At 44.4% G+C, this 23,781-nt stretch overlaps 1 protein-coding gene across 1 annotated transcript in view; it reads left to right on the forward strand.

The window, feature by feature from the left end:
- The window catches only part of RELL1 (RELT like 1), a 369,210-nt gene that overhangs the window by 269,129 nt on the left and 76,300 nt on the right, over positions 1–23,781 (forward strand). The window contains exons 6-7 of the mRNA XM_069631821.1: positions 12,412–12,550; positions 13,740–13,770. Of these exons, the coding sequence (XP_069487922.1) occupies positions 12,412–12,550; positions 13,740–13,769 (169 nt within the window). The 3' untranslated portion in view covers position 13,770. The remainder of the gene's footprint in view (positions 1–12,411; positions 12,551–13,739; positions 13,771–23,781) is intronic.

The raw sequence follows: 23,781 nt of genomic DNA on the forward strand, positions 1-23,781 counted from the left end.
GACTTTGAATGGCAAAGAGTCTTTAGCACTGAAGGCCCTGATGTTGATTGAGGTTTTGAACTGCATCCTTGTGCTAGTGAAGCCAGAGTGTGTGCTAAACTCGAGTGTGCCGCCTTGTCTCGTGCTGAAAACATGGGGAAGGGAAGCCAACGGCTTGAATAGCCTGACATATCATTTATTGAACACTTTTCTTTTGTATAAAAAAAATACACAAACAATTTGTATTTAGATGTAACGATTGTCAATAGGTTAATTAGTATAGGCCCTTTTATTTTGACAGACTTCACTAGGACTGCGTTATTGTTTGGTCGTAGCTTGCTCCCATATTTAGATATAGGATTAGATAGGTGTTTTTCAAACCCAATTGAACTTCAATAAGCACCCTTGAACTGTGATCACTTGTGGCTGTCTTACAGTTTGATACCATGCCTTCCTTACATAAGGGGCAGCAAGATAACGAAGACCAGGCTCAAGTGTCTTTAAAACGCACTACGTGCCACCCTGTTTGACAAGATTGGATGCAGTAACCCTGCGGTAGACTACACCAGCCATGTCCTCTTGGTAATAGGTAAACCACCTATTGATATAGGTCAGTACTACACAAGTTGGTAGAGAGACTGAGCAGCCAGCTTATCTGAAGAGGGGTAAATGTGAGCTGTAGAGATGTAACACTGAGATTCACAATTACAAGTTCCAAATAACACTTGCACTCATTGTTTTCTAGTAAAATAATTATTTATTTATTTAACGGTCAGTTTTAAATAAGCCTTCTTTAAAAAGGGCAATATGCAACAATACAAATACACTTCATAACCCTTCCTTAGATTGAGCAAGTAGATATTGTTTTGGGGTGCCTCACACACACTTCCTACACCCTGAGGTGTAGCCTGGGAGAAAGAACCCTGCACACAGTGGATGTACGCAGAGCTGTCATGTTCTACATGGAAAGAGCTCGACCACTTAGAAAGACTTATCAGTTTTTCGTTTCAGTGGCGGCAGGAAGAGAAGGAGACGCAGTCTCCAAATCCACTATCTCTAAGTGGATTGTCAAATGCATCACACTCTGCTACAGTCTTGCTAAGAGAGAGCTGCCCTTCAAGCCTACAGCACATTCCACTCGAGGCACTGGGGCGTCCATAGCATTCATTGCAAATGTTCCCCTTGAATCCATTTGCAAAGCGGCAACCTGGAGTTCTGTACACACCTTTACAAAACACTATTGCCTAGACGCTCATTCTAGGTCTGATTCTCAGGTGGGACAGGCAGTACTAAGACATATTTTCACTACTGTTCCTTCTCACAACCCACCTCCAACTCCGGGTACTGCTCGCTAGTCTATTCACAGCATGCGATTCTAAGCAGATTAACAAACATCAAAAGACATGCATTACTTACCGTAAAAAACTTTTCTGATGGTTGTATCTGCTTAGATTCACATGCGCCCACCCTTCCTCCCTGCTCGGATGGAAGGAACATAGACATCTTAACACTTTCTCTCTTTCTGTACTCACTCATGATAGTCGTAAGGCTCCCTCTCGGCAGAAAAAATACAATCGAAGGGACCTCGACGCATGAGGGATCTTGGGTACACTACGTGTCACGTAGGGATAGTGTTACAGGCACTCCCATGTCGCCGTCCCCATTTGGATTCTCGAAAGACAAGATGCAATACTCTGCGGTTACCACTGGATGTCGGACCATATCACAGCATGTGACTCTCAGCAGATACAACCATCAGAAATGCTTTTACGGTAAGTAATGCATGTCTTACTTAAATTTGTAACTTTCTAGACCCAGCACACACTATCTTACAATAGGGTGCTGGAGGGGTTACTTAGTATCCCCTTTGTCTAGCTTCTCATGTAACATTTTTGTTACCCTTTCCTTGATGAATGGCTGGTGGCAGTGGTTTACTTGTAACTACCGTGGTGTGCATTTACCGCGGGCTGCGTTCGCAGCTGCAGTGAAGCACCCAAGGGTGCCATTTTTGTCAAAATGGCCGCTGTCTTCTTTTTTTGTCATTTCTTTGTGGAAAGGGCCTTCTTGAGATTTACTCTGCGCGCCAAACTAGATTTGGTCCCTTTCTTCGCTTTGCCTTTGGTGGGATTTACAAGTGAAGCCCGCCTCTGGTTCCAGGGTGTCTGGGGTGGGCAGGAAGTGAGGGAGGTGCCCGAAACTCACTGTGCTTAGTCTCCTAGGAGACAAAAATGCACTCTGTGATGATTGGCCGGCTGACTGTCCGGCAAGGACTGCCACCTTGCTGGGTGACTGACAGCTAGGCTGGAATGAATGAGAGAGAACTGAATAAATTATTATTATCCTTTTATTGTTTGGTTTATATAAACCTTTTACCATTTACAACATTTTCATACAAAATTTCAAATATTTGCTTACAAATGTTTGCCTTTTTACAGCCACTGATATTTACACATAAATTCACATACTTCTAACCTCTAAAACTTTGGGAAATCATACTATGCATACAAATCTTTACTAAAATAGAATAAAACATTCAATCTTATTTCCATGCTTTCATGGTGCCAATTATTTTTCAAATCGTTCATTTCCTCTTTGGCATACTTCTTTTTTAATTCTAGTGAGTACTAATTAAAATCCAACTGAACAATTACCCCATCCTATAGTTCATTCTGGTACTTAAAAATGAGAGCACTTTCAAATTCAGTGCTAGAGAGCTACCATGTAGCATATCGTGCCATAATTTCTCTCTATTGACATACAAAGTGTCCCTTACAAACCTGGAGAAGTATTCAATTCTTGAGACATTTAGATTGGTACACACCAACAGTAGATGTAACAGTGATATTTTCATCTCGGCGTCTTTGCAAAATCTACATCCAGTAAAGCCCAAAGCATTTATGCCTCTAATTACTAATATTTAATTACAGTTCATAACATTAAAACAAAAGTGCATCATCCTGTTTCTAAACGACTTGGAGGGGTATTTTAACAGATAATTCTCTGGCTTTGGGCACCATTTCCAAAAGGATACCACCTGTGCATATAATTTCGAATTCAACAGTATGATATTGTTCTCTAACCAATCAAACGCTTTTACTGTTTCTTTTACTTTTGTTGGTTTGCTTATCAGTGTTTGAAACGACATTCCCACGCCTACCAGCGTCTTGAGACATGACTCATTTAGGGCCATCATAAATTTGCTCTTCTTATCTACGTGCATATAATAGTAAAAGGAATAGTTTTTTGCCGTAAGACATTTTCTCATCAGAGCAAGTTTTTTAATCTTCATGATGCAGGCCAAAGAGGTTAAGCCCAACTCATACCGGATCGTCTCAAATGGTCCGCAAGTTGGTATAATGAATAGGATTTTGCGCCATATTGTAGCTTCCACCTGTTTCAAAAAGTTGACAATAGAATCTTGTAGGAATTCTATCCCATAAATTAGTAATGGGATAATTTTTAGCCTGTGGAATTGTATGCAGGGTGCTATGGTGAATTTTTCGAACCTTCTTTCTCTGGCTTTAATTTGGAACAGAGCTTCTTTTTTTTTTGCTTTCAGTAACAATGTTTTTTTTAGTATCTTAGTCGACATTGCTAATGTATACATATCCACTGTAAATTCTGTATTCTATGTAATTACTGTATCCTATGTAAGATATTGTCTGTAACAAGCGCCACGATGCCTCCGGGCTGACGTGCGCTCTATAAATCTGAATAAAATAAAAAATAAATAAAAGAATAGGATTTATGTACAACATAACTCAAGAATCTTAATAGCGTTTGACTTTTTATTTCCATAACACCACAATGCCATGGGTACTTCTCCTTCTTGCACCCTACATGAAAAATGACTTTTACTTGGGTTGATTTTTAGTTTTCGTTTTGAGATGTATTCGCCGAAGGCATTTATTAGTCTTTGCAGTCCTATTTTGGAGCCATCTATTAACAGAAAATAATCAGCATAGGTGATCCAACGTATCGTAAGACCACCTATCTTTAGACCAATTAGCCCACGAAGATTTCATTTTTCCCAGCTTCAGTCACATCTAGGTTAAATAAAGTGGCTGCAAGCCTGCAGCCTTGTTTTAGTCCATTTGAGGTCTTTATGATGTCAGTTGATAATCCCTTGTCATTTAGTTTGACCCTCATCACTGTGTGAGTATAGATTGATGATAATATTTAGTAATCCATTATCAATCCCCAGTTACACTCAGGCTTTGCACAATGTAGGTCTATCCACTAGGTCAAAGGCTGACGTCGGGTTCATTGATGCTACGTACAGATTCTCAGACCTTTTATCTTTCACTGAGTTCAACAAATGGTGTAGTAAGAGACCCCCCGCATCTGTACCAATGCTTCGTCTGAACCCAATCTGTCTCACATCTAATACCGCCTTTACATTAATCCATCTAGTTAGTTTTTCTAACACAATGGCCGTGAATATTTTAGATTCGACATCCAGAAGGGTAATAGGTCTATAATTGTGCGGACACATCCTATCCCCTTTTTTAAATATCAGTAAGACATAAGACATTTTCCATGATTCTGGTATTTTTTTTTATGACATATGTCCTGAAACAGTACTGTCATTAGTTTTGCCCATATAAGTGGGTCACTCTTCATATTAGCAAATGACAGCAAATTCAGTCCTGGGGTAGAAGTGCTCTTACATTTTTTAATATAGTTCAGAATATTTAATTCTGTGATATCCAGGCGCCAACAATTATTCCCCTTGTCATTGTTCCAAGACACAGTAGAGTTAGTGTATATTAAACTGAAATGCCCCTGCCATGTGCTAGCATCAATTGGGTTCATTTGCAACTGATGCTGAACACTTTTGTCTTTGTTAGTAATGGCCCAATATTTATGTGGATTAAATGTATTCCTGGCTTTCAGCATTTGTTCACCATCATCTTGACTAATATCGGCCTTGATGCTTTTATGCCAATTTTTATAGTTCTGTTTACATACCTTGATCTTCGCTATTCCCTCAATCGACATCCCTGAAACCTTTTGTATTTTTCTGATAGCATGCCTAAGCGCCTTTTTCTTTATTTTCACTGCTTCACTAAAGGAATTTTTTTTTTGTTCACGTTGTGAAGCGTTATTCAGGACTTTGCATCGATCTAAGGTACCTTCTATATATTCAGCGTACATTTCTACAGAATAATTGGCATATTTCAATTCATATGAGGAATATGCATACTCTTGTGACAGCATGCCATTGAATATCTTTACGTTGTGTTGAGACCACCTTACACACTTATCATTATTCCCAGTAATTATCTGAATGGGGAAGTATACATCATTGTCTTGAGTTTTTATCCATGGAAGATCTATAGATAACATTGCCTGATCACTGCGTGCAGAGGGTATGACAACTAGATTATTACATCTCAGTATTTCTTGAGCACTAGTGAAAATATAGTAAAGTATGGAGCTCTTACCCAGGGCATGCCAAGTGGGCTTATTATTAAAAACTAACATCAGGTTCCTACTTTTGGCAAAGTTGAGCCATTGACTACCTCTGGTTTTTCTCTCCTGAATAGTATGCAAACCCATGCTGTGCACCAATTGTTCTTGTTCAGATACTTCACAATCTGCATTCAAATCTCCACCCAATACAATAAAGCCAAACGGATGAATTTCCAGCCAATTATCAAACACTGCATGTAGATTTTCAAACAAGTCATCCAATTGTTCATTTTGCTTAGTGCAGTCCTTCCAGTATATATTACATGGTAAAATATGAAGTCTAGAGTCTTTGGAACATAAATCGAAACCAGCTATTATCGCACAATCTAGCACCATAGTACAGATTTCGAAAACTATGTTGGCCTCTGTTTTGTATGCAATCATGTGCCCGCCACTTGGTCTGCCTAAGCGTCCTTTTTTAGCTGGTAATCCCATTATAGTATATCCATCTAGATATAAATGACTTATGGACCAGGTTTCCTGCAGCATAATAAAATCAAACTCTTTCAACTTAATGAAATCTTCCTCATTTTTTAATAACTGTTTGTCCCCTGGTATTCCAGGATACGAGCTGGAAGAAAGATTCTTGGCTAAATTGTTTTTTGGGTTGATTTTAGCATTTCTATTGACTCTCTCAGAGAAGAGGCCAGGGTTCTCTATTCTTGCATATCTTTAAAACATGCCCTGGCTTCATTCACTACAGAAAACCCTTCACCTTGAACAGACCTTTCATCTGAATATCTATCTTCATATTGTACCCTGTTCTTAGTTCTTGAATTATCCGTTTTTTTGCACTCCCTACGAGTATAGGTCATAACATCATAGCCTTTTTCTTTTTTTTAAGAGAACCTGCCTCTTTCAGAACTGAATAAAAGGCAAGGCTTTTGGCTTGGAAGGCAGAGTAGACCACCGAACGAAGGAACCGAAGAGGACGTCTGCTGCAACTCCTGGACCGCTGCTTCACCCGGTGAAGCACTGCTGCTGTGCTGAAACTCCAGATTCATATCGACAGACAAGCCTCTGCAAGGACGACTTCTCCCCTTGAGTTGGTGGGACCAATCAACTCCAAAGTAAGCCACCTGGACATTCTCTTGGAGCTGGTTGCATTTCCACAGAGTTACTGCTGTAAACCGAAACGCCAGGGAAAAAAACAGCAGATTGTGTGCGTTGCTTTTAAGTTGGCCAAGAGCTCCAGGAAAATGTTCTGGGCTCCCAGGAAGCAGGACTGACTGAGCCTGAGCCCCCTCAACAGAGTGCGGGACCCCAGAAGCAAGGAAAGTCCATCTCGACAGCCATAAACCACAGTGTTGCTATTTGCAGTATTCGTAAGGAGCTGAGACACCGAAGTGCCACTTGTTGGAAAGATTGCCGGTTGTGAGTAGTGACCGTCCCATTGCAGTGCAGGAGTCCCCAGAAGTCCCCCCTCTTGTCCCCGCGACTAAGGGACAGGAATAGTGAGATCTGCAGAGCTGCACAGGAACAGGAGTCATCTGCTGCACTTTTTCTTCAATACAAAAGTACTGTAAAGTCAGAGACAACTTACCTCTCATTGTAGAGTTGCTTGGATCTTCTACTACTCACAAGTCTAAACAGCTTGTCGCCCTACATTGATTCATTCTTTTCTTCAAAGACTTCTAAAACATTGTGCAAAGACTTTTCTACTTACCTACCAGAAGTGCTTCAGCCCATATAAGTCTTTTGCCCATTTACTTTGGCTTAGCCTGTTATCCTGATTGACTCTGCTTAGGGGAACAACAAGTATGTTCCTGCTTAAGAATATGTGTGGTCTCTTATTTGTTCTAATAACCTTTTCCTTTTACCAATTTCTAAGAGTGTTGTAAATGCAACAGTAAGATATTAATGTCCCCAGCACCCTAGCTATTGAAGTCACCTGAGGGTTTAGGTTGTGACTGTGGGCCATCCCAAAAGGGTCTTTACTGATTTAAGAATATTAAGAGTGTGTGTTTTGAAGTGGATTTGCGTGTTACTGTTCTATTGCTTCCTTCTGGAGAAGGCATATTCTAACTGACTGATACATTAATAATTGTTTATTCAAGAAACCTTGTGTGTAAGTGTTTATTTGAATACTTGTCACTTTGAATCTGTGTAACTCCCCTACAGCTCACATAGACACCTCTTGAGATAAGCCTGGCTGCTCAACCACACTACCAACCTGTGTAGTACAGACTTATACCAAAGGTTGAGTTCCTATTGCCAGGAGGTCAAGGTTCTTGTAGTGCACCCTAAGGGTACTGCATACAATCTTGCCTAAAACGGGAATACCTGGCATCCCCCATCTCTCTTCTCCTGTGGCTTTTCAGACACATAAACAACCTCCTAGTTATGGCTGATGGCAGTGCACATGTTCTACCAACTATTGAGTAATTTGTATACTGCAGGCTATATCCATAGCCTTGGTAATGCACAATAGGGGCACCAAAGTACCAACTTGGGGTCTCCCTTCTTTTTTCGCCATAACTAGCGTGGTTGTTCTTTGTTAGCCCTTCTACCATTGTGGGAGGGGGAGGCCTGTGTGTACGTTTTGCCTTTGGCAGGAACCCTTGTGTGTCCCCGCCTAGGCTCCAGAGTGTCTGGGCAGGCAGGAAGAGGGGGAGGAGTTTTCCACCCCATGTCTTTTGTCTGCCTGAGTAGAACCAGCTCCCACTGGGGAGGGGGGTGGTCTGGCTGTCCCGATTGGACAGGCAAACACCCCTTTCTTTAAATTGCTGAGAGAGATTGCAGAGGTGTGTTTGCTGAAACTGTATAAAAGTTGTGGCTCCTGGAGTGAAAAGCAAGTTGACCACTGAAACCTGAAATAACCGAAGAAGACGACCAGAGACGCCTGCAGACCCTTTGCAACACTGTGAAGCGACCACTGCTGTCCTGACCCCATTTTCTGCGTGACGGAGCTCCGAATTGGACGACTCCTTCATTTGTACTGGTGAGAAAAACCAGTCCCAAGCCGAACTTTGATTTGAGCCATCTTGTGCGGTCCTTTGAGTTTCCAGAGCTGCTGAACCCCAATACCAGGGGACCTGCTGCCCATTTTGAGTGCATCGTCATGTAAAGGCTGAATCTGCCCAAATCTTTGCTGAGCCCTCAAGGACACTCCAGGGATCCAATCCAACTCACCCAGACACCCTCATCTGAGTGAGGGACTGCAAAAAGCGAAGAATATGGACCGGGCGAATCACGTCCTTTGCTGGTGCTGCAGAAAAGGCGACAAAACCGCAGAGTGACAAGAGAAGTTGCTAAAAGTCGTGCCAGAGATCCTCCCTCGAGACTGCTTCTGAGAGATCCCATACATTGTCCTGCCTTCAGTCATCCAACAAAGGAATCCGGAAGTCGGGTCAAGAGCTGCAACATGGCTGAGCCTCCACCAGGAAAATGTTCTTCTAGCCTAAGGTACTGCGTTGAAAAAAGTATTGCTTACCTGATTCCAGGAAGTTGCTCCAGAGCATTGGAGTGAACGCATATATGTCTAGGGCAACCCTCTCTTACCTCTGACCCAAGCCGCTGCTTGTGTCCCTTTAGCAAGTCCTTGAAAAGGGTCTCCAACGTTGGTTAACCCTTCTTGTATCTTCTTACCTAGAGACTAGAAAGTATCCACAGGAACTTTGACCTCTGCTGCTTTTCAAGAATTTAAGAATGTCTGAACTTTTAGTTAGGGTTGCGTTTTGGACTTTGAAAAACATGTGCCGAAACGTCCTATAGAACCTGAAGCTCTGCTAGGATAACACTAACAAACTATTTTCCTTCCCAAAAATCACTATCTTGTATATGTGTGTGTGCAGACTAACTACAATTACTCTATTACTTTGTGGGTGTGCGCTATTACTGATAATCCTGTAACAATTGTATGCGTTCAGCAACTACCAACTAAGAAGTGACCCTTTGAAAGTATTGAAAAGTATCCATTTGTGTGTTGTTTTATTGTGCTAAGTATCTAACAGTGACTCTTTGGGATCGCTTTCTGAAGTCTTACCTCCAAGTGGAACTTTAGGAAAGCTCTCCTAACACCACCTTAAACTTTACCCCAGCCCTTCAGTCCTTTGAGGTGCCCTTATGGTGGTGTAACACATGGTGTACAAGCAACAAAGCGTCCTGTAGATTTATGGTAACAGTCAAAACATAGTAACATAACAGAAGGCTGCTAGACTGTCACTACAAACAGAAGTACAGACTTTTCGTGTTCTCTCCCTGCTCATCCTGTTTGCACATCTACCTGCGCCTTTCATACAGTATAATTAACACAGGCTGCACTGGTCGCTCAGGCTATTTTGTCTCACCATATATGGCTATGTATTCCGATACTCTGATTGCCTAGTCCCTAGTAAGCAATTACCTCTCTCATCAAGAACTGACCTAGACTAAGAGGACATGACACAGAACAAACTCTTAATAATAGTCTTTTTGACATCTGGGTGCCTGGCATTCCTCAATTATACCATACTTGTTTGTTCCCTTACCGTCTTTTAGCAACATTTGCCTTTATACACATTTTCTTCTTATCTAAAGCACTCTTGGCTCAGGCTTGGCAGTCACAGAATGAAAGAGGTTTGACCCGTGTTACAACATCTAAAGATGGCCAACCAAATAAGCCACCAAGCTTCCAGGATTGCCACATACCACTCTCAAACCCATCATGGATCCAAGATTTACTTTACGTACTAATTCATAATTCTCATAACAGAAACTTGTCAACCCAACCGAGTTACTGCAACTCTTTAGAATGTATCCACCATTTGCGATTTTGCAGACCTTCGGTCCACCTAACAAGTGTGACATGCACCCAGGCTATCACAAAACATACTTCAGATTCATCCCTCACTCACGTACTCACGTAGCATTCCTTTCCAGCTTTTCCATCCTCTTATATTCCCCTCACTCACTTTCTCTCTTTCAGCAAACTTTGGTTTGAAGAATACCTCGCAGGGTCACAGTACGCAGCTCTAAAGACAAGCCTAAGCACTCTGAAATCACTTTGGTGGTGATTTGGCACAGTATAAAAGCAGATGAACATAACTTTGAGAGTCGGGTGGCTTTAGGGAAACACCGTACCTAGTTGTGGGCAGCTTTCTCTGGCCCAGGACACTGGGCTGAGGAAAACCCTTAAAGTACGTGCCTCAGTATCAGTGCACCTGGCTGTAATTACAAGATGTGTAAAGAACTCAGACTCGCCGACTTTCTATTCACAGGGAATCGTCATTCCCTCTGGTAAGAAAGGTCCCAACCTCCACCTATATGTGAGCTTAGCAACGTGTTGGCAAAGCTGGTGGGAGGCTGATTGACCCTGCGCATCCGACTGTCCTCAGGTATGCTTTCTGGAAAAGCATGTTCATAGATGTCATCGTATTGGTGAACATTCCTGTCTTGTAAATTGACATTGTCCAAAATCAGGGGTGCCCACCCCCTTTGACCCCCCCCCTTTGACCCACAATCTTTGCCAGCGCGTCTTCAGGGAGAGAGGCTTCTTTACAAACTTCATATGAAGAAAGAAATTAAATACTACTTGGACAGAACTAAGAGCATCAGAACATCTTTGCAACAGTTCATTGCCATTGGGCCAGATTCAAGGCGAAACTATTGTGAAGCATGTTTTGGCAAGATAGGTTGCTGCTTGCATAAAACTCAAGAAAGCCAATAGTCATGCTGAGGGTTGTCTCAGAGCCCACTCGACAAGTCCAATGGCAACAGCGACTTTGCTTTCAGGTACTCACTTGGATAGATTTGAAGTGCAGCAAGTTGGGCTGTGCTGCATACTTTTACAAAACGCTTCTTCCTTGATGACCATATGAGTTAGGAAGAGAATTGTGGATAGTCTGTTCTGAAGACCTTTTGCAGACGAGGCTCACCACCCCCTTTTTTGCCATTACAAGGTGGCGTGGTGCACTGCTCGTTTTATCGATCTAAAGCACCTGAGTATATGAAATATACAATGCTGATTAGTAAACATGTTACCCATACATATAGTTCTTCAGCAGATACTTAGAGGCTCTTTGGGTTCTTGGCTGATTCCATACTGTTAGGAATCTCAGTATGAAGGAGTATAAAGGAATAGGGCCACCAAGGGTGGAGCTAAGGCTTTCCTATGTCAATGGTTGCAGTGAAAATGTCCAGCAAAAAGGTGGATGGGCGGCTTAGCCCTGTATGCGCAAAACCCCCTTATCATGGAGACCATATTTTAGTGGTATTTTAGCCATTGCTCCTCAAACCGTGCATGGGACTTGTGGGGTAATGGTTTTAGAGGGGGTTGCATTAGATCGGGGAACAAGGGAGCCATGGGGGGGCGCTCTATAAAAGGAAAGTGTATTTAAATCAAAAATGTTCTAAAATAAAAAAAAAGGTTATTAAAAGAGGAGTTTTTAGCTCTGCCATAGAGCAGGACAGGCTGCACGTAGAAGTGACGTGTCCTTTTATTTGCTATGTTAAACCTACCTGGTGAAGGGGAATCTAAAGGAAATGTGAATCTGAACAATAGCAACACTGGAGAACTGTATTTGGATATGTTTTATGTTCTTGCAATGCATAAACAAAGGCAGGGTTACTATGATTTCATCAAATATAAGGGACTAAGGTCATCCACACCACAAGTGGAGTAGATTGTGTGTTCACTCCTGTTTTGGTTAGGCACCAGAAAAGAAGTATTTAAATACCCCACTTTGCCACTTACCATTGCAATGGGCTATGTTTTTATAAAAACGTCAATCCATAGGCAAAGGAACTCCAAACGGACATGTATATTTTTTTGCGATCAATGGCTTTTATATGTTGTCTCCAGTGAAGAAAACATTCACCTTTTGGCTGCAAATGGGCTTTATTCCATTTACTGTTATCGAATATAGACCTTCTCCTTAATTATGTCATATTTTTGTTTGTATTTGTTATTAACAATTACGGGTTAGTAATGTGATGCTGTTAACTGAATGGGTGAAGAATCCTTTTTTTTATATCCAGGTTCAGAGTAACAAAAGTAGAGAGCAAAAGTAAGGAACAGAAAAGATTGATGTCTGACAGCGGAGAAGGTGTGAATGGTGAGGCCCCTTCTACACCAGTAAAAGTGGATGGGAGACACAGAAGTGGGACTGAGTCAGAGGTCAGTATAAAATGATGTTGACAAGACGAACCTTTGAACATCTCCCATCATTTCCAGGCACACAATACCCATTTGGTGTGTATGTTTTCTTTTTATTTTTTTACTTCATAGTTGTTGGGAACCGTTACTTTTGTAACAATAAATTAATAAATAGGCAATTCTCTACTTGATCTCTGCTGGGGAATCTGCAACTTGTCTATACTGCTTACCAATGACTCACTGGTCTTTTTGCTCCGTGGACTTTGGATTTTCAGGTTCTGATGATTCTTAATGACCTTTTTTCTCATCAAAATCACACATAGTCATGCCATTCAAATCAGTAGTAGATCCTTGATTTGCGCACTTCAATATTAAAGGCTGAATAGAAGTTCAGCATCATTGATAATGAACATAAGGCCTAAGCTTCTGCAATTGAATTGATGCTGTACCTTCCATTGTCTGGGATCGCTGCTGAGCAGTACTGCACAGTTAATGATTGCAGACTGTATTTGAAGATCTCTTTTTTGGTTCCAGTAATTCTGGGATTTATATTGGTGTGCTCTGATCAAAATCATGTGCTATTCCTTTCTGCATTAAAGTGTAGAATGAGTTCTTGCCAATTTCAGCACGGAACTCCCAGTTTATAATGGCATTGTTGCGCTAGAGCTGTCCTGTTTGAAGGGTGCCAATCCTATCCAGTTCTAAGATCACTCCCTGTCGGGTCAGGAGCTGCAGAGTAAGGGCATAGACTTTGTTCATCCACTACACTCTTGTGATCTGTAAATTACTCATCTGTTCATCATTTGAGAATCTCTTGGCAGAAGGCTTCTTAGTTTACATTTGTCCTTCGGACTTAAAAAATGTAAGATTTTACCCTTAAAATGTGCATCATCAGGCACTGAACGTCCTTCAGGAATTATCTAATTGAGCCAGGTCTTGTGATTGCTCATGCAGTTCTCTGCGAGCTAATATGTTTACATATTTGTCTGTTCTCTGATTTACATGTTCGTTTTTACATGTTAGTTTACTGGTGATTTCTGCTGCCATTATTGGCTCCAAGGCTCTGGAAAATAGGATTTATGGATGGGCGATGCAGCAAGTCAAATAATCTGACCGATTATCCTTTTAATGCAACTGTTATATTTGTATTTATGATCTTTTGTTTAATCTAATAACTAATGCATGTGTTTTTTTTTAATTATTATTACAGATCCAGGACCAGAGTACCATAGAAACATGAGGTAACCAAATGGAAAAATACATGGTTTGCCTCAATGTGATCGAAAAATTTAGCTGTCCTTAACAATTGAATATATCTTAGATGAAGTGCCGAAACGTAAACACATGTAAATTATTTTCATATTTCAGTATGTTTTTAGATAGAAAGTTTAGCACAGTGTAGTTTTAAATGGTCCGATGGGGATGTATGAGTTGGGTAGTTTACATGCAGAAACAATGACCAAGAAAACAATATTGTTTTGAAATAGGAGAGCATTAAATATGTGGTATGATGGAGGTATTCAAGCTTCTGGAATTTTGTAAAATGCTGTTTGACTGTAAGTAATGCATGGTATGCATTAGGTTGAGTTTCTAGTAATGTGGTGCAAGGCGTGCACAGGACGGAGAGCAAGATCCAAAGTAAAAAGAGCAGGTAGAACACTCACTATGCAAAGGGGAAACACATTAGATGTGTAGAACAAATGAAAATGTAAAGGAAAGACAGCTGGTAGAGTTCTGATGGCGTACGCAGAGATGGCAGGATACCATAAATGAAGAAAATGATCCACAGGGAAAGGAATAAGAGGCCTTAGTAAATAGTAAAGGGGGCAACAAAGAGATGATTTACAAAATGTTGGCTTAGTGAACCCACATTCAATAATCATGGTTTTGGAGGGAGGGAAAAGTGAATGAGTGTGCACAATTGTAAAGCGACATCACAAACGTTAGTTGCAGGTCATCAACCTTACATCTAACCATGCTAAGTGGAGACTGTAATATGCATTGCAAAACTAATGCTTTAGATATTTCTGAAATAGTGAGTAAGCGTAAGAATTTTGAGAAGAGGCATGGTTAGCTGCTGGTTACATTGATGAGAATTCCTGGGCATCCATTTAAATCTTTGTAATCACCTGCACACGATTCAATGTTTTCTTCCGAGATGCATGCACCATTATTTTTAGTGTTTTTTTTTTAAGATCCTTTTGTACTTCAGAGGTCAGGGTCTTGAGGTTCTAGCAGTCTGTGGAAAATACAACCAGCTCCGAGAATGGTGTCCAGGTGGCTTATGAGTTGATTGGTCCCACCAACGTCCTTAAAGGGCTTCTCTGTCGAGATGAAAGTGGCATTTCGGACCTGCAGCAAGGCTTCACCGGGCAAACCAACGGTCCAGGAGTTGCAGCAGCCGTCCTCTTCCAGCTCGTCTTCGGTTCTTTCGTTCCAGTGGTCGACTCTGCCTTCCAAGCCAAAAGACTTGTTTTATATCTAGTTTCCTGCCATTCATTCCAGCCTAGCTGCCACTCACCCAGCAAGGTGGCTATCCTTGCCGGAAAGTCAGCCAGCCAATCACGCCAGAGTGCATTTGGGTCTCCTAGGAGACTAAACGCAGGGAGTTTCGGGAACCTCCTTCACTTTCTGCCCACCCCAGACACTCAGGCACCAGAGGTGGTCTTCAGCCCTGAAGCCTGCCAAAGGCATAGGAACACAGGGACCAAACCTGGTTTGGCGCGCAGAGACAAACTGTAGAAGGACTTTTCCAAAAAGGAATGGTGAAAAAAGAAGACAGGGACCTGTTTAAACAAAGGGGGCTGAGATGCCATCTTGAAAAACATGGCTCCCGCGATTTATAGCTATCGGTGTTCGTGGTCGGGGAAAAATCATGGTAGTTCATTGTAAAACTGCCACCAGCCATTTCAATAGGAAAGGGTAGCATTTGACTGCTACATGAGTTTCAAGACATAGGGGATACTAAGTAACCCCTCCAGCACTCTTTTTTTAAGATAGTGTGTGCTGGGTCTAGGGAGTCAATTTCACTTTACTTTCTCTCGGAAACTGTAGTTTATCCCAGAGAAGGTATTTAAACCTTGGGACAGCCTAAAAGGCTTCCCTCTGTCATTGCACTGAGGGTGCTGTGTGACACAAATGGAAAAATTATGCCTATGGAGTTGTCTAAAACCCCATAATCAAATAACAAAAGAGTAAAACGCACATCAAAAATACATGAGAGAGTGGGCGGGGAAAAAAGGCTCACACTCTCTCCAGGTAGAAAAATCAAGTCCTCAAAATCCAGCAAAGTTGCTGGGGGGGTCTGTAAGGTGAAGGGAATTGGCACATTTATGAGAATTCTCCCTAACACACGTACAGCCCATTCTCCATTTGGTTCTGCTGTCTTCTCATTCATCTTCGCCCCACGTGGTTGACGTCCTTGTCCAACTTGAAACACTGCAAAGTAATTGGTTACATTCAACTGGCACCACCCTACCTTTAATCGTAATCACGTGATGTACACCTGGTTATCAATGTGAACTCAGTCGTCGACTTAGAGGTCAGTCTGGCCCTTGCAAACAAAGCATCCTTCTTCTCATCCCAGACACGTTGGTGCCCCCATCATGCCCTCCCCACTTTATGGCCCTTACTCTTGGCTCAAATCATAGATCTTGTTGTTCTACGCTTTCCCCTTTATCAGTTCTCACTCCCAAGAGTAAACCTAGTGTCCCACTAATCAATCCAGTTCGCGGAGGATTTAGGACCCATTTTCCTACACATCTGGTAGTCCAAATAGAATGACCATCGTTCTGGGGGGGCGATCGTGTCTTAAATCTTAGTTCAAGTTTTGGCAACCTGAAACCTGGCTCGTTTCCCAAGAGTATGAACTTTGTGCTAGGCCGCAGCCCCTTGCCTGTTCAGCTGCTCACATTCCTGCCTAATAGTTCAAAAGCCCATTCTGGGAATCGAAATGTGATCATCAAACAAGGGATAAGGCCTCATTGATCTGTCTTCGACACAGCTTGTGAGGATTCAGGCCTACTCTTAAATGCAACACTGCTTCTTTATATTAAGACTACTGTATATATATATATTTCTGAGGCTTGTGGAATCTGCTTAGATCACATGCTGTGCATAGGCCGACATCTAGTGGAAGCTGCGGAGTATTACAGTTTGTTTTTCGAAACTCGAAAATGGGCGTCGACACAGGCGTGCCAGTAATACTATCCCTAGTGTGACGTCCACTGTACCCAAGATCCCTCACGCGTCTAGGATCCTCAGATTGTTTTTTTCCGCCATACTGGTCGGAAGCATCTTGCGGAGTCCCCTGGCCTTAGCCATACTTTTGCTAATTATTGAAGTTTAAAATTATTTATTGACATCCTTCCCCACCCCAACGTCGACCCTCGACACTCGACGACCGCTGGAGAAGACATCGACCGTCGGCTGCTGCACGACGGATCTGGGCCTCGGAAGGCCTCTGGCCTCGGCCCGGGCCTAGTAGGCCGCTGGCCTCGGCCCTGCAAGTAGGGAGAGTGGGGGGTGGTACATACTCTTCACTCTTGGTATATAGGTACACCTTATATATTTCCTACACTTACCAGCCCGCTGCCTCAAGGTGCGTATGGAGGGTACCCCTTTCCAATTCTGCCCCAAGTGCAACCGCAAATACCCTTGGGTCGACAGGCACGCCACGTGCAATCTCTGCTTGCCAAGGGACCACCCCGAAGCGAACTGCAGAGCGTGTAGTAGGTTTAAGCCTAAGACACTTAAGGACCGTTCGACAAAGCGTTGGGCCCACCACGCCAGGCAGGCGGCCATGGCAGCGGAGGGCGCCTTCAGTGATGGCAGCGACGCCGTACTTTCGGACGGCGAGGGCATTACGGCGTCGAAAGACTGCCGAGCGCAGGTCCCCGACCTCGGAAGGTTGTCCGGCAGGGCGGCTATGGGGAAGACCCCCGGCGACGCAAGCGCTACACACCCTACACACACTAAGCCCAACCGAACCTCGACGACGTCGATTTCTCGGAAAGAGGCACAGATAGAACGGTCCGACTCGGTGTCCTCTGGGCGCTCTCGATCGAGATCGCCTCATGACGCAAGGCAATCATCCACTCTTGCCAAGAGTGCCTCGCTCCCTAGATTAACGAAAGTTCGATCGTCGGAAGACGAAGACGACTTCCACCCCCAGGCCGCGCTCCAGGAGACCGAGGCCGCAGTTAACACCAGCGAGGCCCCACGCTCGAAACAAGATACCTCTCCCGACCCTCGACGCCAGGCGTCGAAAGTCTCTGGGGCCTCCAAGGGGCAGGGAAAACATTTTTCCACGCACGGGGAGGGGGGGAAACAGCGGAAAGCACAGCCTTCCACTCCTGTAAGACCATCCTTCCACCCTAAGCAGACAGACACACATAAATCTACTGGGACATCAACATCCAGCAAGGGTACCCTTGATAAGTCCTCTAAGCTGCCTACTAAAGTCATACCCTGTTCCAAAGAATGGTCCAGTGAAGACATAGACAGGGTCATGTCAAGGATGTCTTCCTTAGCTGATTTTTATGACAAAAACCCAGAACATTTCCTTTCGTATGACCCTCAAGGGGCCACACCCTCAGGCTCCTCTGATCCTATCCCCCTAAGTAAAAAGGCCCGGTTCGAAAGACCTGAATCCTTCGAGGTGCAGCCTTACTCTACTCCATACTCTACTCCACACCCCAGATACCAAGGACAGCCTTTCCCTGAAGGGGACCAGGAGTTTACAATTATGGAGGACCAAACCGGGACTGAATACTATGCGGATGATGAGGACCTGGAGGAGGTAGAAGATGAGCAGGAAATTTACAGAGTAGATTCCCCGGTAGAGAGCGAAGCCCCAGTTACCGACTCGCCAGTTGATAACCAGCCCCTCCTTAATGAAGTTCTCGCTCGCGCAGCAGAACATTTTCACATCGACACCCACGGTGTACAGGAGGAAAGGGACTTCGCAGAAGAGTTGGTGGGAGAGAGGAGGCCGGTCGCTCAGACCATCCCTATCCTTAAATCCATCCAACGTAGAATAGATCCATCCCTGGTGAATCCTAACCTCACCAGAGCCATCAACCACAGAGTCGAAAAACTTTTTCGGGCAGCCCAGTCTGACCCTCTTTATATAAGAGGACATCTTAAACCAGACTCCCTAGTGGTTACCAACACTCGGAAGAGGGCTGGGACACCCTTATCGTCGTCAGAAGCTCCTCCCGACAAGGAGAGCAAAAGACTGTACGGGTTTGGCAGGAAGGTAGCCTCAACGTCTGCCTACCAAGCAAGGATCGCAAAATCCACCACCCTGTTGGCAAGTTACAACTGCCATCAATGGGAAGAGGTCGCGGCGCTCATAGCCTCTGCTCCTGAACCGTTAAAGGGCCAGTTGGCTCGGATCTCGGCAGAAGGGAGAGCCGTGTCTGGTTGCATATTAAAAGCAACTTTCGACGCCGCGGACAACGCAGGAAGATTGATAGCAGATGGTACTGTTATCAAGAGACATGCGTGGTTACGGCAGTCGGGGTTCAAGACAGAAACCCAGGCTTCATTAATAGACAAGCCGGTGGAACCCGATCTATTGTTTGGGAAAGCGGTCGAAGACGCACTTAAGAATGCCAAGGACGAGTACGAGACTCTCAAATCCCTTGGCCAGCTTACCAACAAACCCCCTAACCAGAGGGGGAATAGTAATTTTCGTCGCCCACGCGGCCAAAATTCACAAAGAGGCAACTATGCCCAAGGACAGGGTACACAATGGAACAACAACCAGCAGTCTACCCAAAGTTACGGCAGGGGTAACAAGAGAGGTCGTGGAAGAGGCAGAGGCAGCCCCAACAAGGGAGGGGGCACGCCTCCACCAAAGCAGTGACGCTCAGTTCAGGGTCCCTTCTCACGCAACCCCAGTAGGGGGACGCATTTCCAACTTCACCCAGGCTTGGGAAGGGATCACCTCAGACAGATGGGTGCTGTCAACAGTGTCCACAGGATATTGTATAGAATTACTGCAGCGTCCCCGGAACCATCCTCCACGACAAAGAATACACTCCTTAGAACATCAGAAGATCCTTCTCGAGGAGATCGCCATTCTGCTAGAAAAGGACGCGATAGAACTCGTCCCAGGACACCAGGTAAACAAGGGTATCTATTCAACTTACTTCCTTGTGCCAAAGAAAGATTTGACAATGCGCCCAGTATTGGACTTACGGCCTGCCAACAAGTATGTCAAGCCCCAAAAATTCCGTATGACCACGCTACAAGAGGTAATCCCCCTCCTAAAAAAGGGGGAGTACATGGCAACCTTGGATATGAAAGATGCTTATTTTCATATTTCCATGCTCCCAGCCCACAGAAAATACTTGCGCTTCAAGGTAGACAGTCGCCACTACCAATTCAAGGTACTGCCCTTCGGGGATAGCTTCAGCACCAAGGGTATTCACCAAGGTACTGGCGGTGGCAGCTGCACACCTACGCAGGGAGGCAATCCCAGTGTACCCTTATCTGGACGACTGGCTCATAACGGGGGAAACCCCAGGAATTTGCAGGTCAAACATTCAGAGGACTATCGACCTCCTCCACGAATTAGGCTTCTCTATCAACGAGAAGAAGTCAAGTCTGGTGCCAAGCACCTCAAAACAGTTCCTAGGAGCAATCCTAGATACTCAGAAAGGGTTGACCTTCCCTTCGGAAGAGAGAATTCGGAATATACTACTGCAGATTCCACATTATCAGTCAGGTCAACAAATAACGGTACGCAAAGCAATGCGGTTACTGGGCATGATGGCGTCATGCATTTACCTGGTCCCCCACGCGCGTCTGCGTCCCATGCAGGAATGGTTGGCGAAACAGTGGTCTCAGGCAAGTGGTCAGTGGGACGATCTAGTGGTCGTTTCGCCAACACTCGTACAGAGCTTACACTGGTGGACAAGAGAGAATCTCGCAAGGGGAAAACCCTTTTACGATCCCGAAGTACAAGCAGTGGTGACTACAGATGCATGCCTGACTGGGTGGGGAGCTCACCATCTCCACCACACAGCTCAGGGTCTCTGGTCTCACTCAGTAGCCAAGAACCACATCAACCTGCTGGAACTTCTGGCAGTATTCCGAGCGCTTCGGGCGTTCGAGCCCCATCTGCTAAACTTGTCGGTGCAGATCCGGACGGACAGCACGACAGCCATGTTCTATCTGAACAAACAAGGAGGGACTCGTTCGCCAAATCTGTCCAAGCTTGCCCAGAAAATCTGGATATGGGCACTCAGACGGAACATCTTCCTGTCATCACAACATGTTCCAGGGGAGCTCAATTCCCTAGCGGATGCCCTAAGCAGAGACTCCCTCCCAGAAGAACACGAATGGGTCCTTCACAGAGATATCGTAGAGGATTTCTTCTCTCAGTGGGGTTTCCCCACTATAGACCTATTCGCCACAAGCGAAAACAAACAATGCCCAGGATTTGCATCCAGGTTCCCCCAGCCAGACTCCCAAGGGAACGCCCTGTGGATGAACTGGTCCGGGATGTTTGCGTACGCTTTTCCACCAACTCCTCTCATCAGGAAGGTGGTGTACAAGATGAACAAGGAATCGATGACGCTCATCCTAGTTGCTCCCATGTGGGCGAGACAACCATGGTTTCCACACCTACGCAGGATGGCGGTGTGCGAGCCCATCAAACTCCCAGCCTGGTACAACCTACTGTCCCAGCAACAAGGTCAAACAGTGCACCAGGAACCCAACTCAATGAACCTGGCAGCATGGCTCCTGAAGTCATAGAGTTTGGCCATCTCAATTTACCACAGAGGTTATGGACATCCTAAAAGAATCCAGGAAACCAAACACAAGGCACTGTTACTTTGACAAGTGGAAGAGATTCGTTATTTGGTGCCAGAATAAACAAATCAACCCAGTTGATTGCACTCCTTCCAACGTTGTAACATACATGCTCCACCTGCTGGACGCAGGTTTGGTTTTTAACTCTCTGAAAGTACACCTGGCAGCCCTCTCTGCTTACACCACATCCCATAACAAGGTATCGTGGTGGAAAGTACCAGTAGTTAAAGCCTTCATGGAAGGAGTAAAGAGACTTCACCCTCCTATTTCGAACCCACCGCCAGGATGGGACCTCAATGTGGTGCTAGCTAAGCTCATGGGCCCCCCTTTCGAACCCATGCATAAAAGTAGTCTCAAACACCTGACTTATAAAACGGCCTTCTTAGTAGCCATTACCTCTATAAGAAGGGTCAGTGAAATTCAGGCTCTGTCAGTGCAGGATCCTTTCTTTACTATCCACAAAGACAAACTGGTTTTACGCACACACCCTAGGTTCTCACCTATATTTATATCTAAATTCCATGTAAACCAGTCCATCGAGCTTCCGGCTTTCTTCCAGAACCCGCAAAGCTCGGCTGAGGTGAAACTACACACCCTAGATGTGCGTAGGGCGGTCCTCTACTATGTAAACAAAACCAGACCGCTAAGGAAAACAGATCAACTGTTTGTCTCCGTAGCTACAGGCAGAGAGGGAGATCGCGTCTCTAAGGGCGCTATCTCGAAGTGGATTATCAACTGTATACAGCTGTGTTACTCTCTTTCTGAAAAAACTCTGCCTTTTACGCCAAGAGCCCACTCTACTAGAGGCATTGGGGCCACTCTGGCTTTCATTGCAAATGTTCCCCTCGACACCATTTGCAAAGCAGCTACTTGGAGCTCTATTCACACTTTTACTCAGCATTACTGCATTGACACTCATTCCAAGACAGATACACAAGTGGGACAAGCGGTTCTGAGACACCTGTTTGCTCAGGACTCTTCTCACATCCCACCTCCTTCTTCTGGTACTGCTCGCTAATCTATGCACAGCATGTGATCTAAGCAGATTCCACAAGCCTCAGAAGGGATACATTACTCACCGTAATCGTATTTCTGATGCTTGTATCTGCTTAGATTCACATGCGACCCACCCTTCCTCCCCTCCGGGAGAAGGCGCATGATTGCTGGTAGTCTTACCTTTCTGTCTATCTGCTTGGATTATCAGTACTCACGCTACTCCTCATGTCAGAAAAAATACAATCTGAGGATCCTAGACGCGTGAGGGATCTTGGGTACAGTGGACGTCACACTAGGGATAGTATTACTGGCACGCCTGTGTCGACGCCCATTTTCGAGTTTCGAAAAACAAACTGTAATACTCCGCAGCTTCCACTAGATGTCGGCCTATGCACAGCATGTGAATCTAAGCAGATACAAGCATCAGAAATACGATTACGGTGAGTAATGTATCCCATATATATTACATGGACGCAGTAGCGTCCATGTAGTTATGGTTAAGTTGGTGTTTCCATAGGAAGAGCATTTTTTGGGTGGCTTATAACTTTGCTCCCTCTGGACGAATCCTCACCAAACTTTGCAAATAAAGTATATGGCCCACTCTGAATTTTTGCAAAGTTTGGAGAGGTTTGGTCCAGGGCGGGCAAAGTTATAGGGGGGTTCCAAAACTTTTGATTTTTCCCATAGACATAATGGGAAAAAACTTTGCGCACGCCTACAGCCCAAACCGCTGGACGGATTTACACCAGATTTGCGGCAGGAACGGTGGCTTGGTCCCGAAAGCGTGCTTTTGCAAATTTGGTTTAAATCCGTCCAGTATTTTTTTTTTAAAATTACCAAAATGTAAGGGAAAAAAATTAGTGATATCTCCGTTCGCTCCGCGGACGGACTTCCCGGTTCGCTCCGCGGACAGTGCCCTGATTGGCCGAGCGGCTTGCGTGATGTCCGCAGACATGCAACGTGTTCGCTGATTGGACGGCGTGGTGCGTGAAGTGCGTCAGATTTTCTGTAGTGCCCGCCATCTTGCAATCGCGGACGACCGCGGACAGCGCGGTGAAACGTGGATTAAAAATTGTGTTTAGTGGAGTGTTTGGGGAGGGTGGGGGAGTATGAGATAGGTTCAATGTTCTGTTTTTTTATGTGCTAGACACTTTTGTTGTGTTCGATTTTTCTGAGGACAACACGGCTGTTCTGAAATGTTCGTAAATAAACAGAATGGATTTGGTGTCAAGTTGAAAGTGTTCTAAGAAGACTCGTGGGGTCCTGGAATGTTAGCAGGGGGTGTCCTGAAGACGTTGTCTGTATTGTTCGTTGTCAAGCTGAACGTGTTCTATGAACACTTGCGGTGTCTTGAAATGTTCGTACATAAAGAAAATGGGGGTGTTCTGAGGACGTTCTCCGTATTGTGTGCCTGCTTAGCTGTATCCAAT

The sequence above is a fragment of the Ambystoma mexicanum genome, chromosome 6q (assembly GCF_040938575.1).
Source record: "Ambystoma mexicanum isolate Mex_15411 chromosome 6q, UKY_AmexF1_1, whole genome shotgun sequence".
NCBI classification, from domain to species: Eukaryota; Metazoa; Chordata; class Amphibia; order Caudata; family Ambystomatidae; genus Ambystoma; species Ambystoma mexicanum.